Source organism: Columba livia, chromosome 1 (genome assembly GCF_036013475.1).
Source record: "Columba livia isolate bColLiv1 breed racing homer chromosome 1, bColLiv1.pat.W.v2, whole genome shotgun sequence".
Lineage (NCBI taxonomy): Eukaryota > Metazoa > Chordata > Aves > Columbiformes > Columbidae > Columba > Columba livia.
Window position 1 is genome coordinate 23,945,871 of NC_088602.1, and position 20,656 is coordinate 23,966,526.

At 42.8% G+C, this 20,656-nt stretch overlaps 1 protein-coding gene across 7 annotated transcripts in view; it reads left to right on the top strand.

Annotated features, from left to right (window-relative positions):
- Positions 1–20,656, top strand: part of MTUS2 (microtubule associated scaffold protein 2) — a 304,448-nt gene that overhangs the window by 273,618 nt on the left and 10,174 nt on the right. For all 7 annotated transcript variants that reach the window (XM_065050968.1, XM_065050921.1, XM_065050932.1 and 4 more), the window contains 6 exons: positions 2,356–2,422; positions 8,024–8,238; positions 13,857–13,962; positions 15,604–15,677; positions 17,245–17,343; positions 18,758–18,877. In XM_065050968.1, coding sequence (XP_064907040.1) covers positions 2,356–2,422; positions 8,024–8,238; positions 13,857–13,962; positions 15,604–15,677; positions 17,245–17,343; positions 18,758–18,877 — 681 coding nt within the window. The remainder of the gene's footprint in view (positions 1–2,355; positions 2,423–8,023; positions 8,239–13,856; positions 13,963–15,603; positions 15,678–17,244; positions 17,344–18,757; positions 18,878–20,656) is intronic.

The following is a 20,656-nucleotide window of genomic DNA, read 5'->3' on the forward strand; positions in this document are numbered from 1 at the left end:
ACAGCCCCAGCATGGTGGGAGGCAGCAAGGAGGTCTCCTGTCGTGGTGGGGTGATGTCCATGCTGGAGCTCAAGTTATTGAATAGCATTTTTAAACCGGTGCTATGGTGGTTCTCCACTCTTTTGGAGAGGATCTCACCACCAAGCATCCTTAAGGGTAGGACAAACCTTATCTAAGATAAAACCTAACATTAAAAAAGGAGTCTGTAATATTTCTTATGGGACATCAAAATTTTAATAACTCTCCCCCCGCCACCCCGGGTGTTGTTTTTTTAATATATTTTTAATTTTCTTCATATAAGTAGAATAGCAACAATTCCACTAAGCTCCACTTATCTGTAGGTACTGGAAATGACTTCTACAGATCTCCATTGCTTTAAATGGCTTTTGTTTCAAATAGTGGGAGCTGGTAATTTGTGTGGGTGCCTCCCATCTATGAGTCTTGTATCCTGTGTATTCCTGTGCACACACCTTCAAGGGCAGCAGTCCTGGCAATCTGTCAAGCACACTTCTTAAGATGACTCTAGTGAGTTAAACAGTATGGGCAGATGCAGCGATGTTGTCCAGTAGGGGAAACCTTACCTCTGTAAGACTGCTGGTTTGGGAATTTTGTGAAGGGCTATGTTTTAGGAATTTTGTTTGGTTGCTTGTTTTTGTTTTGTTTTGTTTTGTTTTAAACATACCAGGCTGCATTTATTCAGATTTTTTTTTTCATAGCTTTTATAATAATTAAAAAAAAAAAAAATCACATCTTTTTCTCTGAGCCTGATGCAGCTGGTCAGGACTGGGCACTCTGCAGTCCTGGCACACGACCTCTAGTGCATTACTCAGCAGTGTATGGAGCTGGCTGCCTGGAGGAGCCCAGCCTTGCCTGCCTGGCTTCTTCCCATAATGGAGTAAGAAAGTTGCCCATATAACCTGGGTCTCCTCAGGCACCTACAGCTCTCGAATCAGCTCAGTTAGTTGCTCCATTCACAGCAATACGTTCCAGAAAGTGTGTCCCTTGGATCTGGTAGAAGTCATCCCAGAAGGGTAGTGTGCAAAAAATTAATTTAGATTCCAGATTCCAATTTCCTGGTATTACCAAAAATAAGGCTGTTGGGTTGTTTTTCTGAACAGAGTTAAAAACTAGATGCGGGAAAAGTAAACAGAGACTTTAAGCTCTGAAATATTTTTTTTCCACTTCCATTTCAGTAAGATGGAACTGATTTGCTATCCTACCTGCTTTGTATCTTGTTGCTGAACTAATCCTTTCTGTGCCCTAGATTTTTATTAGCTTGCTTGCTTATTACCAAAAGATTTACTTTCCAAGACTCCTTTTAATTCCACTTGCCACTACAGTGCCTTTTCTCTTGAAAACAATTTTTCTGTAGTGTCCTTTAAAGATTCTTGGCCTTTTCTAACCTGGGACATATTTATAGTAGACTGATCTAGTTTTCCTAATCATTAGTGATCTTCCCAGCAGGACATGTTCCTTTGTCTTCTTCCTAATGTAATTCAGGATACATTCCAATTTAAAGTGCTTTTATGCTTGAACCACTGTGCTGGAATTTATTGTCCTAAAACAAACTCCACTAGATTTTCCTGAGGCTTTTCTTTGTCAGTTTACACAGCACTCATGAGATATCTGCTGTCAAAGTCCTTGCATTTTACTAATAACATCTTAGCATTGTTAATGTAAAAATGTTTTAATTTTCTTTGACCAGCTCATCAATACTTAAGTATTCAGATTTCTTTTGAGAGATGTCAAGCAAAGGAGCTCTTCTCCTTTGCAGACAAGAAAATAGCATAAATAGAAGTGGAAACAGGCATGAACATCATGCCACTGGTGGTGTCTGTATGGGTATGTCCATTGTATCTACAATGGTGTAAGTATGGTAATCTGCTCTGCAAATTTGATTTTATAAGCAAATTACTATGTTAGAGATGGTAAAATGTAGGCATAAATAAATTAATTTCTTTTAACAGAATTAATAAAACCATCTCATACATGCAGTCCAGCCATAAATGGTACACAGATTGAACACAAAAAATGATAGAAAAATACAAATGTATTTTTAGACACATTGGAATAAACAGAATATTCTGTGCTATCCTACACACGTGAGTGAGTGTGCATGTATTCACAGAGATACAAGGTATTTGTAGCCAGTGAGTCATGGCTCCTAAGCTTGATTTAAAAAACTGAATGAGTTCATTATAATCTTTCCCCCCATTAAAAAAAAAAAAAAAAAAAAGAAAAAAAAAAGTCTGAGGAATCAATCTAATCTGCTTTACTAAATGAACATGTGAAAGTACTTATCTGGGAGACAAACGTGGGGACTATACATATTTCTCTCTCTTTTTCCTTAAACAGAACGAAAATGCCCTTGTGAAAATAAAGGAGTTAGGAGTCGAGCTTGCAAAGATCAGGGATGAAGTTGGTAAGTAGTACAAGCAAAGTGATAATAAAAGTAATTTTCTCACTTTACACAAAAGCAGTTTTTCCCTGTGACCTGATGGTGGGGAGTCTGTACACGTATGATAAAGTGTCTTCTGAAGCCCAGTGATAAGGGGTTTTGTGGCTTTGCAGGGAACCATGATTTTCACTCTTTGTTATGGAGATGAGTCCATCATGACTCACAATGGAGCTAGTTTTGCGTCATCTTTACTAGACAAATGATTCTTCATAAATCCATAGCTTCTATTCTCAAGCTATGTACCACCATGGCCAAAGAGGAAGCAAAGCATGATTAGAAGTGGGAACTTGGGACCATTGTGGTGCACGGTGGCTGGGAGTGCATCGCTTACTTAGAGACATTTGCATGTTTTGCTGTTCAGCTACAAACTGAAGGACACCAAGCTCAGAACTTGCTTATTAATATCACTAAGGTCTCTTCCCGGTTGAAAGACAGCAAAAGCAACATGTCCCATTCGGGCTGTGTATTCCCTGTTTATCTGTATACACCACTTTTTGTATTTGGTTTCTGATCTAGACAGAAGAGACAGGGAGGGTGTCAAGACGTTGCAACTCTTGAGAGAGAAAATGGGGTTTTACACTGGCTTCTGCCAACAGGCTGAGTTCTTTTAAGCTTACATCTGCCCAGAACAGTTGAGATGTTGGGTTCATCTACCCCAGGGCAAACAGAGAGGAGGAAGGCCACCTAGAGGGAGGACTATTGGGCCGGGGACACCCTGAGTACCAAAAGTGGTAGAGCCACTGATGACTGGAGCTGTGAACAGGAGGTACCTCTCAGCTTTCCCTGTATGTGAGACCCCAGGCATTGTGACACACTTTAAACATTGATTGTACTGTGTGGTGGGAGGATGATTTTGTTCACAAACACTGCAGCAGGATGTGAAAAAATTCATCAGCAGTACAAATCTTGGTATGTGTCCGTACATATGGAATATTAATGTTTACATTTTCCAGTGTAAATGGAAAATTGGTGGATGGTCTGTTTTCCTTTGGAAGAAAGTTATAAAATTAAATTTTGTGAAACAACCAGTGTTTCAAATCTGTGGACAAGGTGAAACAGCAAATACCATGTGCATGAGAGCAGTTCTTGTCAGTGCAGGTCTTTGCTGTCTCTAAAGCAAGCTGGGGCTGTGAGAGCTACTGGAGACATGCAGCCCATCTGCACTATAGGAGGGTTATTTTGGCCTATCAGATGAATCAGTATGTTGTACAATATTGTATGTATTCTGCCAAGTTTTATGCAAATAATGAATGAAAACATCATTTGTTTGACAGCAGTAATCATAGGTGACTCTATAAAGAAATCTAAGGAAAATATACAGAGCATGTTATTTTGACTACAACCAAGTTGTATTATAGTTGAGTTGTCTCAGTCACTTTGATAAGTAGACTGTCATTAATTTAAAAATAACCAGTCCAGTTAATCAGCATGGGTGTTGATCAGAAATTCCTGGTTTCTCATGTGTAAATTCACTGTGTCAGACTCACTGATGCAAATGCCTGGATGAATCAGTAAAACCAGGCTGGACTACCCAGGGTTGATACAAGCAGTGTGGCCAACATTTACTTGTTTAGGCGGTAGCTCTAATTCAGAATTATGATTTAGGTGCTGACTGTGCCTACTTTTGAAAGCACACAGTCTTTGTTAACTTCAACAGAAATTTCAGAATTCTGCTATACAAAGCAATGAAACTATGAGATATAATCCACTGTTCAGAAAAGTAGGAATATATTTTTAAGAAGTCTCTTTTGGTAAATATTGCTGAAACAATAGCAGTGATGGAGCATGTGTAAAACAGCCTAGAGAGACCTGCACCCTTCTGGAGTCAGGCAAAATATTTGAGTAACACTGTCCACCTTTACCCCCAGCACTGCTGTGAAGTATTGCACCTCATCTAAAACCACCATGCAGTGCAATAGGAAGGTGCTTCTCCCTTCCCTGCCTTGAAGAGGAATGTGGCCTCCATAAATGCTGAATGACTTGTTATTTTATGAAACAAGATTTGCTCTTGTATTTTGCTAGAAATGCCAAGACTAGAAAAGCATGACAAGCAATCGTTCTACACTCAAGACACCCATCTTTATAAAGTATAAATATAAGCACTTTTCAGCTGCAACACTAAGACTCCTGGAATACAGAGATTTGGAACACTGGCTGTTTGCCTTCAAACTAATGGAAATTAAATGTCAGAATTACCTGCTCCGTTGCTGTCAGGCAAATGACATGTGAAGTGAGTTGAGAAGAGGTATGGAGATGCATAAAAACCTACATGAATGGAAGACAATCAAATGTCAAGTTTAAAATTAGTATTATCTGTGTTCCTGAAAGTTTGAAAGCTGAAGCCTGTGTGCCACCTCCTCCTGGGTATGGCTCTCAGAGGACCATTAACCTGAGTGAGGTGGCTGTGATTTCTCTGTGAATCTGTAGCCAAGGGACAGGAGGAAGAGCAGAGCCTGCACGGTTTGCTGTCACTTTTGAGTGAAGAGGCTCTTTCTCATGTCAGAAGCAGATGGTCCCTATGTGAGGCGACATGACACCAGCTCCTCAGTTCCCACTGGATTTTCCCCCATAAATGCAAAGTTCCAGGGCTGGCAAGGCTGGGCTGCAGCTCAGGCTGGGTGTGTATGGGAAGATCAGTCCATTAGTGATATCTCCCTTTCCTTCATGTTCCCAGCCTGGCTTGAAATTAGTTTTGCTCATCTGTTGCACACTGTAAAAGCCACTTTGTGCTCAGACAGTAGGGAAGCAATGGCAGCCACTCTCTTTTAACCCAGCATGATGTCACCCTTGGAAATGCTGTGTTATGTGAGAGTCATTTCCAGCCTGTAAACACCAACTGAAATACCTACAGAGAAAGAAAAAGAAAACCAGGTGTTGTGGGGGTCTAGCTGGAGGCAATCCAGCCTTGTTCACCAGAACCTCCTGCTGAAGCCGCATCTGGTTGAACCAGTCGCTGGCCTCAGTTGTCTCAATCTGTAAGACTGTGGTAGTGACCACTCCTTTTCATTGGAGCTGTTTGATATTCAGTATAGGGCAAATTTCCTGGCATCATTTTCTGCCTCCAATAGCATTTTTGAGTGTGTGAGGAACATGCCATGCAGACACCCTTTCCCTGCTTTCCGCTTCCCTCCATTTTGCACCTACACCAGAGACTGATTTGCAAGATGTGCATATTTTTGTGTGTCAAGTTACAGAAAGTGTTTCAGATGGACTTTCCTTTAGTTAGAGCACGTCATTTCATTGCCCAGCTCTCTCTGAATGCTGGGTAGTCTCATTAGAGAGGCTGGAGAGAGACGGGGTTCATTACAGCTCCAATTTAAAGCTTGAGTAAGTTTAAATTCTACTAAACACAGAGCTGCAAGTGTTACTTCTTGTCCTCCAGCTCTGGGATCTCTTTGCATGCTGAAGAAAATAAAAAATCAATCATGAAGCACGAGAGGGTCTGGAGCTGTAATCCAAACTGCCAGGAGACAAAGCATTGTAGCTTATGACCATATAAATTGTGCTGTTCCATTTTGGGGATGAGGCAGGTGAAAAAGCTTTCTCTGTGCCACTGATGTGGTGCTAAGCTCTCCGGTTTAGGCTCACTTTTCTTCTGTAAGGAGCAGAGAGCTTGAAAGTGATAGAGTCCCCCTTTGTGCTCCAGAAAACATCAGGATCAAAACCGGACCCCAGTAGTGATATCTGTATGCACATACTGAACAAGGCTGGATATTGGTGTCCAGTAATGGTAGAAGCAGAGCTCTACACAGGGTGAAAAATAGCTATGTGGGGAAGGGGATGGTTGGCTTGGGTGCCCAAACTGCCTTGCATGGGTACACTTAACATGAGCTGTGGTCACAGCAGTAGGTAACTTTTACAAATTATTGCTATCCTGAAAAAAAAAATGAGCACAATCTGATGCCACAGTAGAAAGATAAAGGAAAACACAGGGAAATTTTGCCAGATGTTTAGCAAATATACAGTCACAGGATAAATATAGGCTTGAAACATTTAGAAGTTGTCTGCCCAGGGAGACAACTGATTCCAGTTCACTGATATGCACCACCATAGAGGTCTGTGCATGGCACATGTGTTTTGGAAGGCAAAGGAAGGATGAATGGCTAATACAGATGGTATATTGAAAAGGTAATCATTTTTCTAAACCAGCTGTGGGTCTAAATCAGAACAAAGGTCTAGTAGTGCCATTAAAAACACATCTCTTCTTCTCTAGTGTTGTTTGGCCCCAAGCCTGACAGTGTTCAAGAAGAGACTGGACAATGCCCTCAGACACATGGTGTGAACTGTGGGTTTGTCATATGCAGGGACAGGAGTTGGACTCGATGATCCTTGTGGGTCCCTTCCAACTCAGGACATTCTATGATTCTATGAATGTTATGATCATTATTATCTTAATAACTTCCTACCTGTTAGATCTTTGCAACTGAGCAACCTTGCTCTCTAAATGTAGTCTAGATGACCTTGTCCAACTTGAATCAGGTTTTCAATATCTGTACTGATTGCAACTGTTCTTTAGCAAAGTAAAGGCCAAGGACACAATGTTCATGACAATGCTGTTCTGGGACCTGAGGAACATTAGAGGTGAGGAACCAAATGGAGGAAATAGATTTAATATCTCTGACTTGATGGAAATGTTGGAATTGCACCTCCTGAAACTAGATGTAGACATAGTTGTGAATTCAGAGACATGGTCACTGGGTTAGTTCATAAGAGTAAAAATTTCACATTTTCTGATTGCTATCAGTTCCAGCCTTTCATTTGTGCTTTCTGATTCCATGAAGCACACAAGATAGTGGTTTGAATATGAAAATATTTTAAGGCAGTGTGCACAAATGGATTCAAGAGATCCTCGATGGAGCTGGTGCAAAAAGACAGGTTTATGGGGTGAGCAGCTTCTAACAGATGGAAAATGGGTTGTATGAGATGCATCTCCTTTTCTTGGTCAAGTGGTCAATCATACCCTCTGCATAACATGTGCACAAGATGTGCCTTGAGAGCCCAAGTATCTTCTGCCTTCCTGTCACATCACTGTATGTGGGGACTTAGTCAAGACTGTGGCTTGAGAGGACATAAGGAAAATCTTGTGACCCAGTTGAAAGGTTTTGTGTCAAGTGAATGTCTCACATGCTGTTTCTTATATCCAAGGCAAAGCAAAAACCCCAAAGCCTCGATTTGCGGATCCAGGACAGGAGGGAATATCCAGTCACCTTCCAGGTCCATGGACTTCTCTGCTTTTAATAATAATAATAATAATAATAATAATAATAATAATAATAATAATAATAATAATAATAAAGTATTATTATTATTATTATGCTTCATCAGATCCCAGTTTCACATGGACTTTTTCATACCTTGCCAGTGCCTTTATTTAAACAAATGCATGTGTGTATGTGTGTGAGAGAGCAGGACAGAGAGACAATCAACAGCAAGAGCTTCATGGCTGAGATTCACAGGAGCCCCAGAATCAGCGAGAACCACTGTGCTCAGTGCTGTACAAACTGATCCAATGCCTGTTTGCTCCCAAGGAGTTCAGATCCTGATTGTATGGCTGTGTCTCCACAGCCCTCAATACAGCGAGGTGGAAGAAACTCCAGAGCGAGAAGGAGGAGCTGGAGAGGCGCTTTGAGGAGGAGGCGAAGCAGCTGGGCAGGCAGCAGCAGGAGGAGCTGCGGGCGCTGGAGCAGCGGCTGCAGGAGGAGTACAGCAGCAAGAGGGAGAGCCTGCAGGAGCAGCACAGGCTGCAGCTGGAGCAAGTCAAACTGCAGCATCAGGACCAGGTCAGTCTCTGCATCTTCCCTTTGAAGAGTAGACCATGCCAGTATTGGTTGGGCTCATGTAGTGAAATATATTGAACACTCACCATGAAGACACCGTTAATGAATTGATGACTGGAAAAATATACTCCTGACTATCTTTACTGCTTTTCCACCTTATTATTCCTGTTGGTATTTCTACATAGCAGTACATTGCACTTCCACATCTTGCCTTCACATGCTTCCAGATGTTTTACGACACAAATATTGAGACTAGCTCTGCTCGCCACACATACTTGCTCCCAGCCCACCTATTGTAGTCAATTAATATGAAACCAAGGGTTGGACAGTAATCTGCTCAACACAGATAAGGCCAGCAGAGCCCTGCCCATCTTTATTTGCAATTCTAGTTAAAGGAAGGTACAGTGAAGTGACAGGGCCCATGCAATATGTTGCCTAAACATCAAGCAGGTGATAGATGCTGGGTTCCCTGATTTCTGCTCCACCGTTCAGTCTAATCTCTTAGATTGTACATCCCAAATGTTTCTCCTTGCTTGCTTTATGTGTGTAGGTAGGAATACTCTCACATGCAGCTCCTTTAGTCGCATTTTTAACAGCTGGAGTGAACAAACATTGTAACTTACCTGTGGGCATCTCTCACATGGTGATAGAACATTGTGCTTCGGATTATGGCAATAATGCCTTTACCTGGTCTTTTCTCATTTTACATTCAGTGAGTAGCAGGTGCAGGTCTGATTTTTGCAGCTGCAACGCTTACCTGTTGCCCTGCATGACAGCTTGTGAGGGCTTTTCTCACATGAGTATCTGCCACACTCAGGTGTTCTCTGCAATCTGTGCCATCAGGCTTTGACATGCTGCAGTGATGCAGGGCAAAGGCCAGTTGTCTGTGAAACGTGAGCCCAGCCAACAGACCCCCTGTTTGTCAGCATTGTTCCCTCCAACCTGGAGATTTTACCAAAGCCCAGGGCAGCTGGAGGTGGTGGAGGGTGAATTTTTCACTCTCTGAGGCAATGTAAATTGTCAGCAACTGTGCAGTGCCGATGTGGTCTGTGAGATGGATGGATGGATGGATGTGACCAAAGGAGCAGGCTGACAGCAGGTGCCGCAGTGGGGTGCAGAGTGCAGACATGCCCCATGTGGCTCCCAAGGATGATGACAGCATTTGCTGTGAGCTTAGAAGCAAACCAATCCCAACAGCAGAGACTGTACACAAGCTGATTTAGACCACTGAAGAGGTAAAGGCTAGTGCAGCACTGTATGGCCACAGCTGAAGCACCTCCAGGAGCCAGGGAAAGAGGCTCCTAGGCCTCCACTGAGCTACCAGGGGAGGAAAGCGTGAGCACAGCACAGCTGAGATGGCAGCCCATGGTCTTTAAGGTCAATTCTTTGTAAAAATGGAAATTACACCATTTACTGTCTGTATTTGGTGTACTGTAAACCACTCCTGGGATGGGACTGCAAACACAAACTGAGATGGTGACAATTTTATGTCACTCATGTCACAGCTGCCCAGTATTAGATGTTTGTGTCAAACCAATGGTACACCGGGTCTGGGTACAGCGTAGTCCTCACTGGCACGTGGGTAAGACAGCCGTGCCAGACAGGCACACAGCATCCCAGCCCGTGCCCCAGAGTGTCTGATGCTCTGGCTACCACCATGCAATATGGTTTGGGTCTTTGACGGGGGGGTTGAAGCACTCTCACTGGATTTTAGCTATTTTAATTGCTGTGCCTGCTAGTTGTTACTGATTTACAGGCTTGTAACATGCCACACAAAGGCTTTTTCCGAATGGGCTGATTTGTCCCAGACAAACTACCTTCTTCTCTAGTGCATTGATTTTCAAAGATGTATTAGAAGGTGCTGTCAAATAGGTTTTTTTGTTCTAAACAAGATTTTTCAAAATCTTTCTCTGTAAATTCTTAGAGGTTGTGCTGAGCCATGACTTCTGATTCTCATTTCAGTTAATGCAAGATAGTTTTCCTCCAACGCACCTCGAATTTTCTGCTTTGCTTTCTGATGTGAAGGGGGGGTGATATTTCCAAAAGCCTTGGCTTTTTTTCCTTTCACTGTGCCTGTGTGTCAGTTTGCCTAGTAGAAGATATTAGCTCTAATGGCAAGCCTTGCCTCTCCTGGATCACCAGGCATTAGCATTTATGAAGGAATTTGTTCCATGAGCTAATTTTTTGCTGAGACAGTTTATAACTTATCTCTGCTACTCTTTGAAGTGTTTATGGAAGCTCTCAGGACCACAGGAATAGATGATAGGTGTTTCCCCATCAAGCTGATTGATGCAAGAAAGAATGATATAGTTCGTCATAGGACTTGACTAGAAGTATACTTGTTTTTCTCATATTCTATTGGGATTCTATTAACCACCATGCAGAAACAATGGAAACACATTTTTCCCTCTGTGGGGCAAATAATTCTCTTTCCTCCTGCCCTTTGGTTTGCTCCAGAGGTCTTTGTTCCTTGTTTCTCTGCACTACTTTGAAAGTGCTACCGTGACCCTAGTATCTCAGACTTTAAACCCATATTTTCAGCCCATAGTTCCATTAGCATCTCATGATGAGTTTTAGCAGGTTTTCCCTTTGTATTCTCACTCCACCACATACCCATCCTGTGTCAAGTGCCCTTGGACTGAAGGAGGCTGACAGGCCAAATTGGAAGGCTGCTTACCAGCAGTGTTTCTTGGCCAAGAAAACATCGAGGAACCAAGGTGTGTGAGCAGTAAGGATCCCTAACATCTGCTGACCCAAAGGATTTGCAATCCTCTGGTTCTTCCTGCCACTGCTCAGAGGAAAAGGAGAAGCACCAGGGTCAGAGCATGCCAAAACAATCAAGCCTGCTCGAGGGATCAGAGTCATTCAACGCTGATGCTGCAGAGCTGGCTCTGGTCCTGGCCAGCGTCAGAGCAGAGGCACCTAACCCAGCAGTGAGAGAGCTTACACTGTGTATGAGAAAAGCCTGATCCTTGAGCTTTCCACATGCGTAGGGGAATTTCGAGCTTGTGTTCGTGAAGGCAATAACAATAGCAAAATCCTTTTAACTGTGGATCTGCAGATATTTCTGTATCCTCACATCTAATTTGCAAATTAGTCATCTCACTTTATGGTTTCCAGTCACAACTTAGTCTTCCACCCTGTATTGTGGTAGTCACGTTTTACTTTTGCACAATATAGCTGTTTTTCCTTTGGATACACAGTTGTCAGATTTCGTAGGCTCAACATCCCTGAGGAGGTGAGGCAGCTCTTTCAGCATCACAGAGCTTGATCACCAAACTCCTCACAAACCAGTCAGGTGTGCCAATGCATCCAAGCATTTCTCTGGTCTCCTTGCAGCTAGGGGCAAAACTGCAAGGTACAGGGTGTTTCAAAAAGGTGGACCCAATTTCAAAGTAGATTGCTCTGAAATTGGGTCCACCTTTTTGAAACACTCTATAAAGGCTGTGATCCTGGTTTGCCAGTGTTTTGCACCTGAGCATCTCATCTCAAGCTATTTTGTCCACCAACTTATTGAACTTCTCCCTCTTGATTTAACTTGATTAAACCTTTAAAATTCCACCAGAGCTTCTTTTTATATCCAGAAATAACCATGACATAAGTGAGTTGATCAAGCCTATAGAGTAAGTTAGTGGAGAAACTGCTATTCGTGTCCAAGAGATCTGATTCCCAGTGCCAAGCAGACTATCTGCTATGAAAAACTGCAGACAGGAGGTCACACTGGAAGATTAAAAAGATTCATTTGGGATTTGGATATGAAACATACTGAAGACAGAAAAATCCCTGGAGAACATGAGGAACATATTTAATTGGCTTTATAGATAAATAACCTGGCAAGGATGGTGGCTGCAAAAGGAGACCCCTTCACCTTCTGAAGTTGTCAGAGCTGAGCATAATCAGTCCTATGAGGTGCTCCTCAGCTGAGAAGCAATTAGAGTATGAATAAAGACGTCAACAAGGGCAAGGCGAAGAACATGGCAATGCTCATGGGGTTTCAGCGCACAGACATCATATATAAGGACATCATGCTCTGGGAAAAGTCAAGGGATACTCCCTGTCCCATTAGTAGCCCATGGAGTCATCTAACCCCCCTTTTCCTGCTTTTTCATGCAATACATCAGCAAGCTGAGTCCTCTTTTTTTTTGCAAACAGTGCTTCATCCCTGAGTTGTCTCCCATCTTATTATGAAAAAGAGTCTGGATAATTTTAACTTTGATCTTAAATGCCCATCTTTCATCCTAAGAGCATGCCTTCTCCAATACGCTTGTAGATTTTGCTTCTCTTGGGTAACCTAACACATATGTTTGACAGTTAAATGCAGTGAAATAACATTTATTCCAGTCGAGACGTGCTCAGCCGCAGTATCTTTCTACAATTATTTAACATAACAGTGAGGAAAAAAAAAGCTGTTTCAAGTCAAGTCACTTTGCAACGAACGGCTGTTTCATTGTAAAAGTAAAATGGTTTGATCTTCTGCATCTGCATTGGCAGATATCATTGATAATGTGCTAAATGTAGAGAATAAGATCACTGTGATTTCAGAACCCTGAAAAGCAAATCAATGCACTGCATTTGGAAACTGCTGTGGATCACTGGCCTATCGCTGGTCACCAGCTCTCACTGTATTTTCTTTAATGATGCATACCCAGACACCATCATTGGAGATCTTGCTTTGCCTTCAGCCAGGTCTAGTAACAATGTACTGACGGAGTCCCAAACCCATGGGATGCACAGGAACTCAGGTTGCCCGCAGCTCCATTCCCACTGCATCCCCTGCTCCCATGACAGCTGTGTGCCATGGGGTGAGTGGTACAGTTTGCTGGGCAGTCTGCAACAACAGAACCTCCTCCTGACCTCAGCATGAGAGCAGAAAAAAGTTTTGTGGCTTTTCTGTCATTTTGGTTACTTCCACAACAGCATGAAAACTTTTGTGTGTACACTGAAAACAGTGGTGTCATGTATTTCATCAGTTTATTGGATGTAGACTCAAAATACATGATTCAATAGGAAATAGGAATTTGGGTATGGGTGAGTTTGTTGGATACTCTTTTTCAAGTAAAAGTGTGATGGATTGTGATTCATTTTACATACACACTGATAATAATTTCATTTTTTTTCTAGAAATAAATATTTTAAAACTATGACTAATTCATAGGCACTTTCCATGGGAGTTAATTCTGCAATAAAAATCATTGCAGAAAAGTGTCATGAAGGAAAAAAAGCAGGATGTCTGAGAACTGTGCATGTTTATCTGACCATCAGAGAGGGTCAGGTCATTAATATAATTTAGATTAATGGGATGTTAAGACTTCTGAAGATTTCATTAATGAAATGGCTTCTTGACTTTAGGGCTTTTTGGCATTTTGCTTTCTTAGATACCTCTTTCATCACCATTAAGTTGAATGAAGAAAAATGCTAGCAGCAGTGACTACACACAACCACTCAAGGCAACAACATGCCTGTTTTGTAATGAATAAAACTGGCTGGGGTACTGGAAGTGTCACACTCATTAGATCCCTGTGCTGGTTCCAGCTCACTGGAGCTCTCTAGCAGTGGCTTGTCAGTGTGCCACAGCGTGTCTAACTGTGGGTCCATGCCTCCATTCATTGTCATTGGAACAGGTGGAAGATATCACAGCTATACACGAAGCTGCAATGTTACAGCTGGAAAATAACCACATAGTGGCCATTACAGTACTGCGGGATGAGAATGACTGCAAGATTCAAGGTAAGCCAAAGACAACTCAATGGCTACAGAGCTATTCCAGAGCAGAAATTAGTGCTTTAGTGAGGTTGTGTAAGCCTGGGTTTTCCTCCATCAGAGCAGATGATACAGAAAATTTGTGTTGGTCTAGTGCTTTCATGTGGGGTGGGCCACCAGGTTCGTGCTAGGGGTAAGGGAGAGATATGCACAGTGTGTACAGCATCTAACTTGGACCTGAGACTATCTGAGAGGTCTTTGGGCCAAAGAAAAGGCTTTCTTTGTGGGTCACTGACCATAGAGTCCAAATTCCACCTCACTTCACACACAGACTTTTCTCAAGAGACGAATCCTCAGTGCTAGGGAGGATAGAGCTCATTGAACACCTCTGAACTTAGGTGCTTAAATGCCTGCACTGCTTCTAAAAAAAAGGGCTCATCATTTTCAGTAGCAGAAGTCTGGCCATGCTGAGCAGACCAGAGCCACACACTGGTGCAAATCTGCACCTCAGCACTGTTATCTTTATTTTGTGTGACAGTTTTTCCATGGGATTGGATGCTGCAACCAGAGCTGTTCCCTCCCTCCCAGTTCGGTATCTAAACGCATCTTTCTACATGCTTTAGCTGACGTTTAACAGTTATCTGTACAATCTCTCCCCCTTTTTATTTTTTTTTTTTTTTTGCACATAAGCATGTGGGTCTAATTTTTAAATAGCTCTAGTAGGTTTTCCCACAACTTTCCCCAAACCATATTGCTTAGCTCTGCACTATGCCAATGAAAGACACAGTCCAGGGCATAACATGAGCTGAGAACAGTCTGTTCCCCTGCAGAGATGGTATCTAGCATACCATTTTTAAATTAACATATACAATTTTGAAAATAATTTTTTTTTAAAAAAAGTTGTTCCTTGCTTGAGGATATTCATTTTTGTTAGCATTTTCTGATGATAAAACTTGGCTGTGTTTTATCAAAGCCCTGGTGGCCAAGGTTTGCGCTCCCTGCTCCTGATGCGGGTATGAAATGCCCTCCTGTGCATGGAAAGGGCATTGCAGCAGTTGAGGTCTAGTGCAGCACCAGAGCATTGGTATTATTACTGCTGTTATTAAGGCTAGTGAGCAATGGTTAGAGGGCAGAACCCCATGGGATTGAGGATAAAGAGACAAAAAATAGAGTGTCTGTATATTAAAGGTAGGTGCTACTGGATGACAATTTGTTGCCATTGGTTTAGAGATTAAACTTTACTCCACTTTGGTTATTAAACTTCTGGTTATTATCACGTCCAAGGTGAGTTGTTTTAGTACTGAAACCTTTAATCATGCCACATAAATGGAGGACTTTTTTTTGTCTTCGGGCTCTGTCAGTCTCATTAATGGAATAAACCTCACAGCTCATCTGCTATAGCTCTTGAATACACACTGTCATTTGCATTTTTGCATCAGAAACTGGTCATGTCGAAGTAGCTGTACCTGCAAGCAGTGAAAGATCAGGAAGTCTTGATCCCCAAAACAATTCTCGTAAAGTCACAGAGTGTATTACTAGCAGTTTCCTGCTCAACCTCCATGCCCTAGAACTACATCCCCAGTTGCACTTGGCTCGTGATGTCTGTGCTCTCAGACCCTGGTTTGCTGGATGTCACTTAGCAATGTCATGTCTGTGTATCTTCCCCAGAACTGAATACTGCTCACAAGCTGGAAAAGGCACAATTAGAAGAGAATTTTGAAAAACTGCGGCTGTCACTCCAGGTTAGCAGTTTTGTTATTTCCCACCCCTGTGACGATGTTGCACAGCAGCTGATGGGCAGCCCCAGCCCCAGTGCCAGCTGCCAGCACACAAGACCTCTACTTCGTACCACTATGGTTCCTCTTGTCTTCTGCCCATCCAAACTGGGATCTAGCAGCAAAGGTGACCCCTTGGGTTTTTTCCTCCCCCTTGGCTGGTGCTGCAGAATGCTAACTACCTGAAAGAGAAAAGAGGACAAACCTAAAGGGAGAAAAAGGCAGCTGGATAAAGCAAGGACATGTGCTTTTAACTCTGCTGGCCCAGCACAAGGAGCAAAGTTGAGCCTTTCCTTGCGTAGCAGGGAGAGCTCCGGCACCTGTGGTGGCTTGAGCATCACCTTGTCCACATGGTGCCCTCCAGCAGGCAATCGTGGGGTTCAGAAACACTGAACTGCCTAGCCCTGCACCTGTCTTTCAAACTCTTTCCCACTGCCTGAATGTGGTCCCACAGCGCAAACACATCCCCATTCCCACCAGTGGGCAATGAAGTCCCTAATGAGGGATGCCCCAAGGGCTGTGCAGCTGGGCTGTGGCCAGACAGGGCCAGCCCTGCACATCCCGTCTCCTACATCCCACTATTCAACAGCAAGCTCAGGATCATCTTGGTTTTTTCAATCCTTCTGTTAACTCCGTGCTGTTCTCACTCTCTAGATGAAGAAATCCCAAGGAGGGAAGGGCAGAAGCATGCTCCTGTGATTCATGCTGTATTTTGGAAATCTTGTGTGAACAAGGTGCCACTGCAAATAATGCAAACTCTGGTTTCATAGACAGAGATGAATTACAATTTTTGAACCCCCTGACTAGCACATACCATTGCACACAGCAACTATCACAGCCTTCCTTCACTGTGACAGTTTGATGCATGTCAGCAGTTTTGCAATAAGCACTAATGTAATGTTATAGCCAAGACATTACATATAGGAAAGATAAGAATACCAGTTTCACAGCAACTGTGGCTTTTACAGATGCTATATATAGAGGTAACTGGAATGCATTTGATGGCAACAGAATTATGATTGCTTAAAATAACATTTTGTTCCCATGTTTAGCTCTGAGATGAAACAGTCATTTTAAGTCCACACCACTAACTCATCGTTGCCTGTTACCATGTTAGAAGTCTAGAAAGGTGAAGGAAACAGGGATGTGGTACCTACCACCTCATTCAGACTCTAGGGACTGCACAAATTATCTCTTTCATGCCTGTGATATAAATGCCAGATCTCTTAAGGAAGAGCATGCTCATTCTCATCCAACCTGAGGTGATGGGGTGATTTAGCATCAGAGACATTTTATGATCCAGTGCCAGCCAGTGTCAGACAGTTGCAGGAGTTGCAAGGATTTGGGCATTGCCTGAGGCACTGGGTTGTCAGAAACCTCACTGTGTGTTCAAATAGCCTTACGTTAAAAACACCACCTTGCAGAGGTTTTTAAACTTGTTCAGCTCTCCCGATGGTTTCATGGTACAGGTTGACTTGCATGAATGTAAGAGGGGTGATAACATGGTGTATTCATTGGTGTGTCTCCCCTCCAGGACCAGATAGACACCCTCACCTTCCAGAACCAATCTCTTAAGGCCAAAGCAGACCGATTTGAAGAGGCACTGAAGAAAAACACTGAGGAACAACTGAAGGTAGATGGCAACTATAGCTGTACTGTCATCAAGATATGTGTTTCTCGATATGACTCACATCACACAGTTCAGTGGATAGCAATGGGATCCTTACTCCAGGGACAGGGGCAGGACCCAATTGACACCCCAAATTTTGAGCTCTGAGGATGAGCCAGAAATCTTAGTCTAGTTTTCTTTTTTTTTTTTTTTTTTTTTAGTTTAATTATTTTTCTTTATTCTTTCACTCAGAATTTGTTGCTCTGTTTCCAAAACATTTCATTATCTCCATCTACTATGTCCTTTTTACTGTCTATTCTTCTTTCCCATCTTCCTCTCTACTTTTTGTATTTTCACATTTAGACTTCTTTTTTGTGTTCCTTCTCAAACAACTTCTTTGATACCCTCTGTATTCCCTCATTTTTTTCTGGACTTGCAGAGGACAGTCCTATCATATGAAACATTTATTGAACTGCTGTCTATTTGGCCTGTGCTGTTTATTTACAGTGTGTAAGTAAGTACACACTGCAACTATTTATCTGAAACGAAAAAACCCTGAAATGACCTTCCAAAAAGAGTTTTCTTTTAACTTGAGGCATTTCAGTGTGTTCACAGCACAACCCCATGGGCAGCTGTATCAACATGACAGAGGGGACAGTCAGCGAAAATAGTGGGTGAGCAAGGAGGTCAATGAGTTTTCAGGTGAGAGAACTCCTTAGGAAAGGAGTGCAAATGTCTGGAACAGGCTTGGCCATGGGAAGCAGGTAGCATCTGTCCCTTTCCACCGCCACTGCAGCATTTAATTTACATGAAAGGACAAATTCTGCTTTGTCACAGTGATGTTAATGCCAAGTACTACCAGGTGGTTCGCTGGAGCGAGTTAGACTGGGAGAAATCCAGAACACTGACAGTGTTTCATCAGTATAATTCAGAGCACATCTTTTACCCATGAGTTGAACCCCTACATCTGAAGTTCTTGAGCAGAGGAGGAACTTTTTCCCACCCAGTCTGCTCTTGGTTGACAGGCACTGTGCTGCAGTGGTGCAGGCAGGGCAGAACACTGCAGTTCACACCTCCAGCCCCCCTGTCCAGTTTCCTCAGTTTCATGTTTGTGCTTTTCCCAAGCCAAAATCCTTGCAGAATCATAAAATAACTCATGTAGTTCCCAAGCTATGAGTTGGAACGAGGTTGCTGAACAACCTGGTGTCCCATTCTTCCAGCCATGAGGCTGGTCAAAAGACAGGTACCATTGGCCATCCAGCCAACAGGGTGGTCTGTGTGAGAATATCAGGGTTCAGATGGGCTGGGGAGGCCCAGGGCCAGGTGTTTTTCGCATCACTGAGACTCCTAAACCACTGGGTACACTCCTGATACTTATCTTATGGCTGAAGATGTGTTTATGGCTGACAGGTATCCAAATCACTGGTATATTTCCTAGATTGTACGAGCTCCATATCTGCACTTAGAAAAAGACCTGAAGAGCTTAAAACATGTTCTGGAAATGAAGAATCATCAGATTCACCAGCAAGAGAAGATGATTATGGAGCTAGAAAAGCAGGTGAGCTGGCATTTTTCCTCCAGAGGAGACATCACAGAGGTAATAAAGTAAAAGTTTTGTTACAGCATATGAACTTAAAAGGGGTGAAAAAACACAGGAGACTGAGGCAAGACACAGTTAAAGGGGGTTCATAAATAGCTATGTATTATGTTGTTCCACTCAACTTATATAGCTCCTTCTGCTATACCATGTCTCAGGTTGTCACTCAGAAATTGTGATTTTCTTTCATCCCATCACCCACCTATGATACCCTTGATTTCTCCCACACATTTGTTGATCTGTATTGCTTTTTCATGCAATACCTTCTTAGCCGGTTATGTTAGACAGTGAGGCAAGTGGTGGAGGAAGAATGGAGGAAGAGGAACTTTGTGGTACTCCAGGGCTTGATTTTGTACACCAGCCTGCACCACACTCCCTTACAGGAGTCAGGTAAACATTTAGGGCTGGAGAGGGCAAGTGGAGGAAAATCAATCTGTGTGTCTTGCTGCTGCTCGGGCAGGCACTTAGGGAGCTCCCAGCCACAAGTATGAATTAGCAATATTCAGCAAGCAGTCACTAGAAAGGCTTACTCTAGAGGAATGCTCTCTAACCCTAAAGCAATGCTTTTCTGCAGACCATGTTTTTTCCCATCCTTTGCTTGTGGGGGTCCCTGACAAAGAACTCCCCAGTTCACCATCAGTTACATTTTTTATTGGAAAGGCATAACCTACAGTGACAGTAAACATGTCGTGTGGTGACAGGATGGGGAACTATCTCAGCTGGGGAGCCAGGACAGCTGGTTCAGCACAGCATTCAGCAAGATTTGTTTCCATTTACAGGGAAATTTGAGAACTCAGATGGTTATTTTGCTGAACAGATGCTTGAGTAAGTGGATGTGGAGAAAAGTGCCTCTTTACAACTGAGACTTGTTAACTGTGCTCCTTCCAACACGCTGCTCCTGGAGCTAAGCCAGCATCTGAAAACATGCGCTGTAGTGTTACACTGGAAAAAAAAAAGTACCACAGCCTACATGGTTCTTGGTCATTTAGCTGCTTTTGCTAATTTACCACATACGAGCACACAGTCCTGCTCCTGCCCTTTATCACAGTAAAACAGAGTCTACTGCAGTCCAAAGGCACAACTGCTTTCTGTTTAGGGATCTACCTTTGTAAGTGCCAGAATATCTCCAGGGCATCTCTAAATGCTCTGAAAGATGGGGTGCCTCATAAGGGAGCAGGAGAGCATTTCAAGTACAGGGTCAGGCTTGGCTCCCTTTCTGCTGAACGGGAGACTGGAAATGAAGGTAGCAGGGGAAGAGTGGTATAGGGTGAGGGTTGCAGTGGAGCAGGAAAGAGATGCACAGGTCTTTTCTCGTGCTTCATGCTTACTGTTTATTAAAACTATTGAAGAAACAGAGGAGGTGCCTGTGATGGTATTCCCTCTTTCAGGGCATTTCAAACTGGGGCCAGAATCCTTGTTCTGCTCTAACAAAGCATGCTATTAATAGCATAGGCCAGAATATCTGAGGAACAGGAGTATCCTTTATGGTTACCTGCACAGATTGGAAACTACTGTATAAAACTGATGCCTTTGCCATAAAGTGTGAGTTATTGCTGACTCCAGTGCACAGTATTCATGGTTCTTTATAAAAGGCTGGGAAATTCAATAACTGACCTCACACAGAGATAAGGTTACCCTGTGATATCTTGTTTTCTTCCAAAAGTGTTGAATTCAGCAAAATTCAAACTGCTGAAAAACCAAGAACTAAGGTGATAAAGCACGTCAAATTTAAAACTTGGG